At 40.9% G+C, this 14,544-nt stretch overlaps 1 protein-coding gene across 1 annotated transcript in view; it reads left to right on the forward strand.

The window, feature by feature from the left end:
• cacna1g (calcium channel, voltage-dependent, T type, alpha 1G subunit) overlaps positions 1-14,544 on the forward strand; it is a 350,831-nt gene that overhangs the window by 247,270 nt on the left and 89,017 nt on the right. The window contains exons 12-15 of the mRNA XM_085361223.1: positions 274-459; positions 2,692-2,806; positions 4,827-4,982; positions 9,773-9,838. Coding sequence (XP_085217349.1) covers positions 274-459; positions 2,692-2,806; positions 4,827-4,982; positions 9,773-9,838 — 523 coding nt within the window. The remainder of the gene's footprint in view (positions 1-273; positions 460-2,691; positions 2,807-4,826; positions 4,983-9,772; positions 9,839-14,544) is intronic.

Raw genomic sequence — 14,544 nt, forward strand, 5'->3', positions numbered from 1 at the left:
TCACTGATTAAAACAAAAAATCATTTTTAAAGCATTAAAAAAGCAGCACATTTTCACCATTTCATAACTTACTGAAAATGTTATTCTTTGTAGAAAATGATTGTGCAGTGCTAGACCATAATTTGTGTCAGTGTGGTCAGGACCACATCTGGGAACCCGCAGTGTTTAGAGAAAGTGAAAAATTGGGTTTTTGCTCGCCTGACATGAAGACAGTTCACTGGAATTTGGACCTTACGTGAATTATAAATGTGTTTTTGTCTTTTCTCCGGACAGCGTGTGGGAGATCGTGGGACAGCAGGGTGGGGGTTTGTCGGTGCTGAGGACTTTCCGGCTGATGCGCGTCCTCAAACTGGTCCGCTTCATGCCGGCCTTGCAGAGACAGCTGGTGGTGCTCATGAAGACCATGGACAACGTGGCCACTTTCTGCATGCTCCTCATGCTCTTCATCTTCATCTTCAGGTATTCTTAGGGGGAGAGTGAGTGAGTCAGGCTGAAAAAATATTTATGTTTCAGTCTTCCACTTGTTTAAACAGTAGGGGAGGTAGGCACCACTCTATTTCTCAATTCTAATGGAAGAATAACATCAAAAGGGGAAAAAAGTGTTTCAATCACTGACCGTGGAACTGAAAAGAACAAAGGCGATGAATGAAGGTAAACTGGTAAATCAGTACACCATAACTTCTGTGTGAGAAGCAAGTAGTGTTGAGAGCGACAGGAACAGTGAGATGATTTAATCGGGGGAAAAGACTAAAGTGGTTCCCTCTTTCAATCAGCATTCCATCTTTCTGGCTGGGTAGACTTTGTGGCTGAGCCCAAAAAACCCACTCAATTGTTAAATAAGACACTAAATGCTTCTCTGTGTATTTCAGACCCCCACCTTTATTTAAGAGGGAGTGTTACGACTAAAGGAGCATGTCTCTGTGTGTATCCGAAGAATTTGCTGCTTCATTTCAACAGCTTATTGAGATTTGTGCCCTCACATACACGCATGCACACAGACGTTTCAGTACACAGGCGCGCACACACAAATACACAAAGTTCCAAGGGCCTTGTATATGCATAGATAAACAGCTCTTGATTTGAGTGAAGGCTTGCCAAGTTGACGCAGCGGAGGCCTGTTCATTGATCCCTCAGCTCCAGTTGAGCTTCAGTGTCTGTTCCTGAATAAAAGGCAGACTGCGGTGCCGACTCACTGCTGCTTCATAATAATAACACCCCCGCTTAGTTGTTACATGTAGCTTAGCTTTCTTTGTCTTTATCCCCTCTGCCTTTCATAGTGTTGCCTTTGCTTCGCTGTGCCAGTCTACCCATATTTAGCTGTGTCACTGTATATGCGCTACTATACTATTTACTCTTTACTACAGTTCTTCGTGTGGCTGCAGATAGAGCTTTATATGGGTATATGTTTGGAGTTTCTCATTCCACATGTTGTCATGCTACAGCCTTTTTCCAAAATTGATTACATTTATTTTGTTCAACTTAAAATTCTACACACAATTCCAGATAATCACAAAATAAAAAGAGATTGAAATTCTTGCGGATTTATTAAAAATGAAAACAAAAATATAACATGTGCATAGGCATTCACATCCCTTGCTACAGGGATGGTATTAAGCAGATCATGACTGGTGCCTGGTTTCCTCCAAGCAGACATTTTTCACATTGCCATTATGGGGCATTGTGTGTAGAATTTTAAGGCAGAAAATGAATTTAATCCATTTGGAATATAACATGATAGCATATGGAAAAAGTGAAGTGCTGTGAATAGTTTCTGCTCTGTAGTAGAAACATGTATTCCTTTATTTTTTTCCCTTCAAACAGGGAGTTGACAAAAACTATGACTGCTTTTGCAAACGTTGCTTCCCCCATGTGTCACCATTAAATGAATTATTTACATTTTCTTAACATGAGAATAATCCAGGGAAAACTGATAATCCTAGATAATGGATATCCCAAATCTATTCTGTATGCCATGATTGGTAATCAAACGGTTAACATAAAAAGTGGAGGCAGGAGCAACCAGCTAGCCTGGCTAAGAAAAGAAAATCATGAAAGGATTTTAACGGCTGTGCTGGAAAGCTGAAAGTGGAAGAGGAATAATAATCAGAGGTTCTGACTGAGGCAAAAAGTGTTAAGTGTTGTGGAGCACTGCTCTACTGTGAAGTGATGGGGTGCTATGCAAAACTAAGCTAATCCTAGCTATCGTCTTATGCTTGTAAATGTCTCTTAAACTACTCCTTAAAGTTCCAAAGTAGAGGAAATCAGTCAGCATGTGAGTAATCTTCTGAAAAAATAAATAAATACATGAGGTGTCATTGTTGTGGGTTGTGTCACTCTCCATGGTGCTGAATCCAGTGAAAGCACTTCCATTAGCATTGTTGGTCAAGAGATAGGGTAATAAAGTGAATGCTACCCAATCAGGGGCAGGACTCAGTATGTAATATCACCTCTGCAACTGTCTCAGGTCAGTATATAGTTTTATTTAAGCTTTTGTATGACTGTAGCTCTGTTTATCCTCCGCTTTTTTCTTCTTTTTTTCACAGGCAGCAATAATAATGGGTAAACATGTCATTTCAACAAATAATTTCTGTTTATTTGTGTGGTATCTAAGGGTTTGCTGTGATGTAAACATTTATCCCTCCTTTTCCTGTTTGTTTTTTCCTGTCCCCTCCTCCCTCCCTCCTGGGTCAGTATCCTGGGGATGCATCTGTTTGGTTGTAGGTTTGGGTCAGAGAGAGACGGAGACACTCTACCAGACAGGAAGAACTTTGACTCTCTTCTCTGGGCCATAGTGACTGTCTTCCAGGTGAGCTTGTCTTCTCTTCCCCCTCTTCCCCAGTGCTGTTTAGTGGTGCTCCAGGCTTGTTTATTCCTCACTGCTTGTTTACAGTCACCGTCTTGAAACAATAAAAAATAAGCAGCATGAAGAAATTACAGTATGTATGTTCATCAGCTGCCTGTTTAATCTAACTGTACCTGTCAGAGTGGTCCCTCGAGCAACTAACCTCCAGTAAGATCTCCTTGAGTCTTGGTGATGACTGAACATGCTCCTGTTCAGAGCCTGAAAGACCTCTTCCTCCTCCTGAATAAATAAAATCTATCAACCTCTTCCCCTATGGCCCCGCTAGACCTTTTCTGTCTTCATCATTTTCTTCCAGTCATCTAATTTCCTATTTCTGGCTATCTTCTATAGGTTATGTAGGCTTGTGCTTTGCATTATGTCACCTTAGATTCATGAATTAACCGTAACTGTGGGGGTCCAGCATATATCACTCTCAATATAGTAACCATTTATTATTCACCTGACTGGCTGTAAGATGTATGCATGTTTCTCTGTACAGACCGTTGTACTGATGTGTCCGTTCCCATGGAGAGCTCAAGTGTATCTTCACTGCTTCAATCTGTTGAACAGAATGATGAAAGTTTACATTTTAATGTTGCGTTTTTCTGAAACATTATCCTTCAGCACACAACTTCGTAAATTCAGCAAGTTTTTGCCGTACTCCCGCACTTCACTGAATAAAGATGCAGAGATTTTGTTAAAACCACTTCTTCTATTGCAGCTAAAAGCTCTGCTGTTAGTAGGTGAGCCTTTGAGCTTTGATTAATGGCAAGAATGAGCATCTAATGCATTTCTTTAACTGATCTGTGTTACTACGACCAGGAATTTAAAAAACATAGATAGGGGAGAGAAAAAAAAATCACAGTTACTTAAAATCGGCATATTCTCATAATCAAATATTGCTGCTCTGTCAAGCTGTGAAATCTCACAAGGTGTTCTTTGGTGCTGGTACAGTGGCGCTGATTAAGGACTCTATTTACACACATGAACCTGAGAAAGTACTAATAAAAAAGGGCTATTACTAGTCAAATAAACATATTCTTGGGTCCTAATCAGAGAAAGGCTGAATGCAGTCTAAAGCAGAATTGAGAAAATACTGCTAGTATTTTCAAAATATGTTTTTTTCTGATTAACCAAAGATTTAAGTGTATTTAGACAACGTCAATAACCAGACAGGGAGCGAACCTTCAAAATAAAACAGGAAGTATACTGAAAGAGAGAGGCACAGACAAAAAAACGCAATGAGACAGGGACAGAGAGAACAAGGAGGCAAAGATAAAGAAAAAAGATAAAACAATACAAAGAAAGAAGAAAACTAAGCATGTATGATGAAAAGCTTTTACAGCCTTACAAAGACTTTGAAAAAAGTCCAATATTTTTGCCAGCAGTACACAAACAATCCAGCTACAGCAAACAGGTTTCAACTTCTAATCTTTACTAGTTACCATGTACTGCACGTTACAGTCTACATGAGGCCCAATATGTTGTTTTAAAAAAGGCTTAAATAAGTATCTCATTAACCTTCCAGGGTCTAAATCATCATCAGCTGTAACTCCAACCCTGGGCAATCAGAATATACAACTTTTGTTTTATTAAATTGATCTCTCAAGTCTACACAATCAGGGAAGAAATAAAATAACCTTTCTGACTGACATGTGTTAACAAGTGTTCAATTTATTTTTCTCAGAAAAGCCATTTAGTTCTCTGCTAAATATAGTTAGTGTTATCATGCACCAATGACAGCTTATACCTTAGAGGATTAACAGGTAAGTTCTTGCAAAAATGCAGCAGAGGGGGAAAAATGTTTGTTTGTCAGCAAAATTTGTCAAAAAATGCCGAGCTGAATTGCACTGATCTTGGTAGGGGCGTGAAGTATGAAGCATTATCAGGACCGGTGAAGACTTAGACCTCACACGGGGAAATTTCTAGAAGAATTGCTCAACAATACTTTTACCTATAAGCGCCTCTCTTACTTTCTCTGCAGATCCTAACACAGGAGGACTGGAACAAGGTGTTATATAACGGCATGGCCTCCACTTCTCCCGTAGCTGCGCTCTACTTCATCGCGCTAATGACCTTTGGCAACTACGTCCTCTTCAACTTGCTTGTTGCCATCTTGGTTGAAGGGTTTCAGGCAGAGGTACAACTAAATTGAAGTTAAATTATTGGGCTGTATCTTGTCACATTGTTTCTCTTTTAAAGCTCTCGATGATTTGATGTACCTTGCTGTCAGATCTGTATTTGTTTATATCTTTATCTACATAGCACAAAAAAAATAAATAAAGGAACACTTTTTAGTCAGTTAAACGTCTGGGACATTGATCTGGTCAGTTAAGTAGCAGACGGGGTGCACTAGAGGGGCAACAATGAGACAACCCCCCCAAACAAGAATGGTTTTACAGATGAAGGCCACAGACATTTTTTTTTACTCCTCATATTTTCTGACTGTTTTTTCTTCATTAGTTTTGCATTTGGCCAGGGTCAGTGTGTGATACTGGACCCTATAGAGGTTGCACAGGTAGTCCAACTCCTCCGGGATGGCACATCAATACGTGCCTATACCAGGTTTTCTGTGTTTCCCAGCACAGTCTCAAGATAATGGAGGAGACTCCAGAAGATAGATAGTTACTCCAGGAGAGCTGGACAGGGCTGTAGAAGGTCCTTAACCCATTAGCAGGACTGGTATCTGCTCCTTTGTGCAAGGAGGAACAGGATGAGCACTGCCAGAGCTCCAGCAGGACACTGGGGTGAATGTCTTTGACCAAACAATCTGAAACAGACTCATGAAGATGGCCTGAGGACCTGCCATCCTCTAGTGGGCCATGTAATCACTGCCCAGGCACCAAGGATCCTGATTGGCATTTGCCATAGAATACCAGGAGTGGCAGGTCCACCACTGGAGCCCTGTGCTTTTCACAGATGAGAGCAGTTCCCCCTTAGAACACTGAATGATATAAAAGAGTCTGGAGAAAAAGTTTGAAGAACATTATGCTGACTGTAAAATCACTCAGCATGGCTGGCTTGGAGATGGATGGCCAATCCATGGAGGGATGCACAGGCCTCTTTAGGTTTGGCAATGTCACCCTGACTACAATCAGCTATCAGGATGAAAACCTTGTATCCATTCTCAGACCCTGATGCAGTGGGTTCTGGGTTTCTCCTGGTGCACAACATAGCTCAGCCTCATGTGGTGAGAGTATGCAGGCAGTTCCTGGAGGATGAAGGAATTGATACCTTTGTCTGGCCTCCACGCTCACCTGAACTAAATCCACTAGAACACCTTCGGGATATTATATTTTGGCCCATGTGATACCACCAGGCTTCACCACAGACTGTCCAGGAACTCAGTGATGCCCTGATCCAGATCTGGGAGGAGACCTCCAAGGACCTGGGAGGCCATAAAAACTACTGACTACCATTTTTGAGTTGCTGCATTGAAGCTTCAGCAGAATGGACTAGCCTGCTGCATTATTTTTTTTCCATGTTGATTTTTAGGGGGTCTTTGAATTAAGCCCTCTGCAGAATGATAATTTTCATTGGCATCAAAAATTGTGGCATCCTTTCACTTGTAACACATTGCCCAGACCTTATCAGTACAGATATCCAGCATGATTTTGTTCCCCAATGAGATCTGATGTGTTTAACAAAGTGTTTTTTATGTAGTTATTTTGAAGTCTTTGCTTTCATGCTTCATATTTTTCAGTGCAGGACCACATACCTCAACAAAGAACTAATTGTATAAGCATTAACAAAACGTGCCTTTTCTTGCACTCGTTGCAGCGGGTTATGTGAGGACACAGGGTTACGCATAGCAATGCAGTATTTCATTTTTCCTGTCTCCCCTTCGTATTCATCTCCGTTTCTTTCTTTTCTTTGCTGTCAGCCACTTCACCTCCTACGCTTTCCCACTATCTCAGCAGTCATCCTCATTATTGTTCTGCTTATTTGCCAGCGCCATAAAGTACATCATAAGAAAACTATGTCCGCTAGACCAGACTGTGCATCAGCCCACATCACCCAAATCCCCCTGTTTTAAGTTTCATGCTCGGATATGTTCTCGCCCCCCTTCTGAATCTTCCCCCTGCTTATTGCGAGTTGTTTATTGTCATAAAACAAAGGTGATATGTTGTCTGCCACGGTGCTGTGTTTGTGAGCTCAGATAAGCACAAGAGGCAGCTGGGGGGAACAGTCACAGGGCCGCAGGAAGAAAGCAGCTAAAACTCATTGAGAGACCACTCTTCAGGCTTCAGCCAATGTTTTATTTGAGACAGATCGAGTGAGTCAGAGAAAGAAATAGAGGGTGAGAGTAAATCGCACAAGTATCCAGTCTATCCCCACCCAGCTGCTTGTCTCCTCCTCTCTCTCTCTCTCAGCTTTTAAAGGGTGACAACACCTGTGCTTTGATCTCTGACACTCTTTAGCTCTCTGAGAGGACAGAGAATAGATGGTAGGTAGCAGCAAGAAAGGTTGACAGGCTCATACAATATGGATTAATTGGAATGGGCTGCTTTTTCTATTGCACTCACCTGCTATCAAAATATCAAACGCAGTATTATGGTGAATGGAATTCCACAGAGGTTTGGGTGCAAATCACCCAAACTGCTTTGGATGAAAGCTCCGGATGGAGGCCAAGCATAAAGTAAATTAATTTGCCTTGGCGTCTTGAAGTCAGATTGGGAATGATGCATTAGTCCATCTATATTTTTGCACTTCCAAAGTTAGCGTTTTAACATCATATCAATAAACTATAGGAGATTTTGCCAAGTGCAAGAGCCTTCTGAGGATTCCCGACCTGCTTTTCTAGTGGAACAATGGTCTAAATTAACTGACGTTCAGTCTGTAGGATGTACTATCAGTACTAGTAAGGCTGGAGCAACTGATAGGACAGCACCAAAGTCAAGGTTTTTCTTGTGAATTTGATCTTGTCTGAACTTTAGTTGCCTACTGGAGTAGACAAAAAATTTTCTGGGGCTTTCAGCTTTGTTGGAAATACAAACCACAATGTGCTAGTTAGCGAAGGTTCTTGGAGTGTTTTGTTGAAACGCTTACTGGCAGAATTGTTAGCCCTCAAGTTAAGTTTTGTGGCCAGAGTGCTGCTATTTTCTGTTAGATTAAGCATTGTAGTTATTTCTTGTCACCACAGCTGTGGCCATGTAAAAAAGACACTGAAATGCAAGAAAAGCGCTAGTGCGAATTAGCATTACTTTTGCTAGCCAGGCTAGCTAGCCTTTGCTTTCCCAGCGGAATAAACGATTACATCTTCTGCACTGCTATCCAAAAGTTTTTTTTTTTCAGAGTAATGGTTTTGTTTATCAATCCACAAACACTGACTTATGAGTAATCGGAGCATTAAAAGAAAGCAGCTAACTACAAACGACACACAACGTTAGCTTCTACCTGGTGAACAGCAGGTAGAAGCTAGCATTGCTAAATATGCAGCTGTCTCTCTCAGGGAGTGATCGGGACAAAAACAGTTTTTAAAAAAAAATATATATACTCACATAAAAACAACATTTGATGACAAACTCTGTACCCTTACTGACGAGTTAAGAAACCTCTCCAGATTGATGAAAGGTAATTTAAAAGATCATACTACTTCAGGATTTGCATTTAAACATTTTTTTTTAAATTTTCCCATAAACGGCTGCTATATCCATTTATGTTAGTAACTATAAGACTGTAGCATATGTTGAATGTTTTGGTCATTATCTAATGTCATGTAAGCCTGATACTGTAGATAAGTGCTTATATTTTCTAACACAAAGATAAAACTAATTTGTGCTAATGTCATTTTGGAAATGTGAATAAATGTTTACTTAAGTAGAAAAGAAACACAGATTAGAAAAACAACTGCAGGCTCACACAGTACAATGCACAGCCTACAGCTGTATGAGGAAACCTTTATGCTCTTGTATTCCCCCTCTGCCCTCCTGTATTACTGCAGAGCTGCCGGCGTAATTCTCCCTACCTTCTTTTTTTCAGCTTTACATCCTTTTCTGCAAACACTAAGTTTATTTTTAGTCAGCCAAACTTTCCCTGCATCAAGGTTGCTAGGTAACGGGCACTTGAATGATGTGAGCAAAGCCAGGAGACATGTACGCCGTTGGTGCCAAGTCACACACACACACATACAGCCTCATACAAAGAAGTGGAGTACTTCAAATGTCCATATTGCTTTGGAATTAAAGACAGAAGGGACATCTTATCATGCTTATCATTTTTTGTTATCTTAACTCCTTCCTTTACCCCTCACATCACCATACTCATAATCTTCCTGCTCTTTACCAGTGTCCGCCCTCACCATTGTGTCCTTTTGTCAGGTTTTGCCCATGTGTCTGTTTGACAGAATCCAATATCCGCTGCAGAGAATGCAACCAGACCACCTTAGAGAGAGCTTTTAACAGAAGAGAGGGAAAAGTGTTTCTTTCTTTTTATTGCACTTCTCACTGTGACAATAAACATGCATTTGACACCAAAGCACCAACATGCACGGTATGGGCCAGATGCAGAGGAATGTTTCCGTGCCGGTTTCTACTGCACAGTCACGAGTCTGGAGGATTCATGCTTATATGAGGATCATTTTCATATCTGCTTTGTGAGAAAATGATTTCATCACACGAAACATCAGTGGGCTGCCTGGTGGATAAAACACGGCTGTGCATCACCTCTGTCCTGCAGTCCTGACTCCCTGAGCTTTCAGACCGCTGAAATGCACGTGTACGGCTCACGACTGCACACTGCGATCCAGGACAGTTGCTTTGACATGTTCTGTCGCATGGTAAACTGCAAATGTTCCAACATGCTGAATCTTCTCTAACCTTCTCCTTCTGCTCTCGTCTGCTGCTGTGATTCAACCTCTCACCTCCGTGCCTCTTTTCCTGTGTGTGCCTCCCTCTCCTGTCCGGCTGCACCGATCACTTCCGCTAATAGGAAGTGGCCAAGCGGGAGGACTTGCATGCCCAGCTGAGCCTCATTCAGCTGCCTGTTGTTTCAGGGGTATGTACAGCTCTGCAGCTCCACCTTCCCTTCTTCCATTTAGCTGACTGACCGCCCTCTCGCTCCCTTGCATCAGCTCTCCCTCTCCTCCCCTTCCCTCCCTCCCCCAGCCCGTACAGAAACTTTACGGTGATGCCTCTGACCTCTCAACAGCTACACCTTGGAGTTCTGTTGCAGAAGCGCCATTAATGACTGATTGATGAATATCGCCATTCACGCGCCCCTAACGTTTTGCCTACTAAATTAAAAATCCTAATATGTGTAAGTAATAAGAGATGGCTCTAAACACAGCTTGCTCCTAGTGTCTTAAAGGGACATTTTAACCAAATTAGGAAAACAAATTTGCTTTCAAACTTGCCCCCTGGTACCTCCTAGTCGTGCAGAGTAGTTTCAATTTTATTCACAGAAGTTTTGAGATCTTTGCTGCTGCCAATCCAATCCAAGAGAGTACTGAAGTGGGAGCTTTTCCAAGGTTAGAAAGGACATTAAACTCTCTTGGCTAAGTTATGAGTACATAAGATGAGCAACTGTGTTAGAAAATATCTGCTTCTCTGATTGGAAAGCAGCGAATAATTCCCAAGGAGAATGTTAGGAGGAAATCGTTTGTTCAAATGCTGCAAAAGTCTTTGTTCATAGGGCTGAAGTCTGGGCCAATCTAAGGTCAGGTTGAAAAACTACAATAGAGTTATACTTTTTTCAAAGAAATCTGTCTTTTTATATTTGACATCCTGGTGCCATGGCTGTCCCGTGTCTCGGTCCCTCCACCGCTCCAGCCTCCACGTGTACGATTCATTCAAGATGGTTTTTTACTCATCACTCCACAATGAACGTATTCCCAGGAAGTGATGAGCTCAGAAACAAAACAAAGAAAACATCTTGAGATTGAAAATTGTGCTGCCTGCAGCATGTATTCAAAGCCATTTCCATAAAAACAGACATAAATATATAAGATTGCCTGCAAGCACCAAGTAAATACAATGAAAAATCAACATCCCTTCTTTCTTTTGTCATTATCCATAAAAGTCCTGTAATAAATCATCAGATAATTATAACTGACCATTTATATTTCACAGTAATTATAAAAAACATCTGCAGACTCTCCTGTTGGCTGTATTTTACACTCAAGCTTAAAAGACCATGGAGCTAGTGGTAGATGGAAAAAAGATGTCTTTCAATAAAGACATTTAAAACGAGCAGTTCAGCATACGTAACAAGTCAGCTAATTCAGTGTCGATTCATCACAGCTACATAAGCTGTGTCTTCCTGAGTGAAGAGCACAGAAAGCCAGTTTTAAGTCATCCAAGTGGCCTTGCGGCAAAAGAGCTCCAATATGGCTGCCAGACGAGTTGTCACATCATCTAGAAGTTCTCTAACCCTGCATGGTGTCTTTTCTGTAAGAGCAGCATCGAGGGGCTGCTGTGTGGAGTATCTGAAAGACAACATAGGCTTTGTTGTGTGTGTTTTCCTACTTTCTTGTCCTACCTTAAGAGCAGACTCCACATCAGAAAGCTCAACTCCCACCAGCCCTCCACCCATTCTGTCTAGCCTCCAGATAAGAACAATCCACCAGCTCAGCCAAAAAATCCCCCCTCCTCTCTGTTCCTGTTTTATCTGGCTGGGCCATGCGGGAGAAACGGGGTGAGTGCTGGCTTTATGGTTGACCCCGGCACTGACAGAGAAATCCAGCCCGACTAAAGGATGAGAGGTAATAAATGGCTTGGGGGAAGAGGATCCAGGTTCTTACACTCAGTGAAATGAATCCTTTAAAAAATCAGATGAGTGTAAGTCTCGTCCTCACGTCCTCTAACTTTGCACACTTGAACACTATTCAAACTGATCCAGGACTTTTTATGTGGTAAGATTGTTCTGAGTCCAATATCATAGCTGGTAAAAATTCAACAGCTTACTAGGGGCAAGTCTGAGGCATGACATGGAGAATTTGGGTGGAGTCTGCTCTCTGGTGTAATGGTCAAATCGGTTATTAGTTTTATGTCCCTCTGTTTCCCTCAAAGAGCTATTAGTACTCCATAGTTTGGTTACATTCTGCATGAGAGAACCCCTTAAACCCTGTAAGGTGATATTTTTTTAACTTAATTATTATTCTGTGAACACAACTTAACTGACATGTGTACCAGCATAACAAGTCAATTTCAATTGATTTGAAAGGAAAAGTCAGTTTATCATTCAATTTGATTGGCTTTCTGGCAGTGATATTTTTTTCTTTAAAGTCTTTGCTGGCTTTTCACTGTCATTTTTCTTTCAGTGCCTTCCTGTGACTGGCTTGCTCCTTGGAGTTATCATGCCAAGTTTTGGATGAATTTCCATGCTATAAATTTTTGGTACAGACATTAATAAACTGCACTAATTTGAATGAGTAAATCTTAAAAAAAAAAAAAAGGCAGGTGACATAATCAGAAAGAAGTCAAAGAACCCAAAACAGGAAGTATGACTGAGAAGGGAATGGGTGAAATTAGAAAGACAAAGAAGCACAGAAAAGAAAACAAATAGAACTGAAACACTGCAAATACATAACAAAAACTACAAACCATGACAAAAATACCTTGTGCAAAAATCACATAAAAGTCTGCATTATGAAACAGGTGGGTTGGTCAGTTATACACAAGACTTCCATCCAGCAGAGGGAAGTTCAGTGAATCAGCTTTTAGTTCGTGCAGCTGACGGATCAGCGAGCTTGGTCCGTCCATTATCCATCCAACCCTCTGTTCACAAGAATCTCTGCTTCTCCTAGAGTTTTGGTCAAAACGTACACACAGTGATCAACTAACGGGTCTTCGCTCAAATTTTACTCAAGGCCTTGGTCATGTTTGCTATTTATGGGCACTTTAATATTTTCACAATACTCATAACACCTCGTTGAATATTGGTCTGATTTGAGTCAAGCAGCAATCACCTAACAGGTTTTCGCCATAGACAGTATAAAAGATGGAGGTAGCTACCGTTATGTCAGCCATTACCCGAGATGAGTGTTTCCAACTTCACTATCTGCACTACTGTGACAACAAGCAGTGGTTCTGGCTGCTCAACCACATGCTAATGACTGATGATTGACAGCACATTTGCCAATGAGCGTGCATGTTCATTTTGAGACATGGTGTGGCCAAGATTTACAAAAAAAGACTTGATTTTTTAATCAGTATGACCCAGAATAAGTGGCTGAGCAGTAAAGCAGAAAAGTGCTTACACAAGATCCATCATTTAGGACCAGAAGTCTTTTTGCAACCACAGCATTCAGCATTTGGTGACCTGAGATAGAATGCATGGTTGTTTCTCTGGTGGATCATGAACCTGATGAGCTATTATGTTTGTTTTTTCTTTTGACTTTATGTTGAGTCATTGTTTGGTCACCATGCTTTTTCACAAAGTAATGTTTACTTCTGTTTCCTGTCTAACTGGTGGACTGACCACTTAGAAAATATAAATTGGCTGAAAATATAAATACTGATTGCAAAAAAATATTTGAGGAGGAAATATCTCAATTAAAATTAATAATAGAAAAACAATTGACCTGAATTCTCAGCTAAATTTGTAGATGTTAGCATTTAGTTTAAGGATTTTAATTACAAACTTGTTAAAATAAATGTGGTTTTCAACAGGCTGCCAATAAAAAAACAGACTTTTAAAGTCATGCATAACATAAATATACTTTTTTAAATTACTTTTATTTCACTAGCTTATTCTTCCATAGATGTGAGTAGTGTTTTGGTGTTACAGGACAGTATACATAGGCAACGGCAAATCTGATTCTGTGTGATGTACAGCTGTGGTAGGCTACAAATTTTGTGGACACGTGCACACACACAAACACACACATACGCGTAAACAATTACTCCACTTCCTCCTATCAACAGCCACCCTCCGTTTCCCATTTACACCCTTTTTGAAGCAACATAATTGAGATCTCCCGTGTGCTGCCGGTGTCTATTATTGTCCGGCTATCAACAGCAGACCTGGTCTGGCCCATCTCCTGCTCCCACCACCGTGCCCAAATTGGGGTGGCAGAGTGTAAACAACCTATCCAAACAACCAATTTCAGGACCAGGGATTTCCCTCGAGTCCACCCCCCCCCCCCACCCCCCCGCTTTGGTTTAAAGCTTTTATTCCCCTTTTCTTATCCCCAATGAAACCTTCATTGTGTAATTCTTGGTTAGAATACCAGATGCACAGACGGCACCAACATGCCAAAAGAGCACAGCCAAGAATTAAACCTGCAATCAGCCAGTTGCTAAGTAATAGCGTTAGCTATTTTAATGAAAATTTAAACATTTTCAAAATTTTCTATCTACAGGATCCAGATAGATGACAATCTGAAGATTAGCATTGTCCAGATCTTGCTCTTTTGACACGTGTAGGGAGGACTGCCCTTTTTAAGTTACTCTGTCTGTATTGACCTGCTAGTGCCACCTGTAGATAAATCAAAGGTCATGCTGCTGCAACACAGTGATTAGATCAGACTAATGTTGCTCTTCAAGTAATGTTTGCTGCTGTAAAAACAAGTAACATTTGGATGGCATTTTTAGGTTATTACATAACAAAACTATTGAAGTACCTGCCGTATAGGAATATGCTAGAAAGATGGCACATAACAGAAAATTAGTACATGGAAGACAACATATTTCACTGTAAAGCACCAGAATGATCTGTATGATATGTTCCAGGAGAAATCAAAGCAAATGTTCCATCAGAGC

Source organism: Diplotaxodon limnothrissa, linkage group LG8 (genome assembly GCF_057381915.1).
Source record: "Diplotaxodon limnothrissa isolate DT_005_m linkage group LG8, D_limnothrissa_male_GT1.1, whole genome shotgun sequence".
NCBI lineage: Eukaryota > Metazoa > Chordata > Actinopteri > Cichliformes > Cichlidae > Diplotaxodon > Diplotaxodon limnothrissa.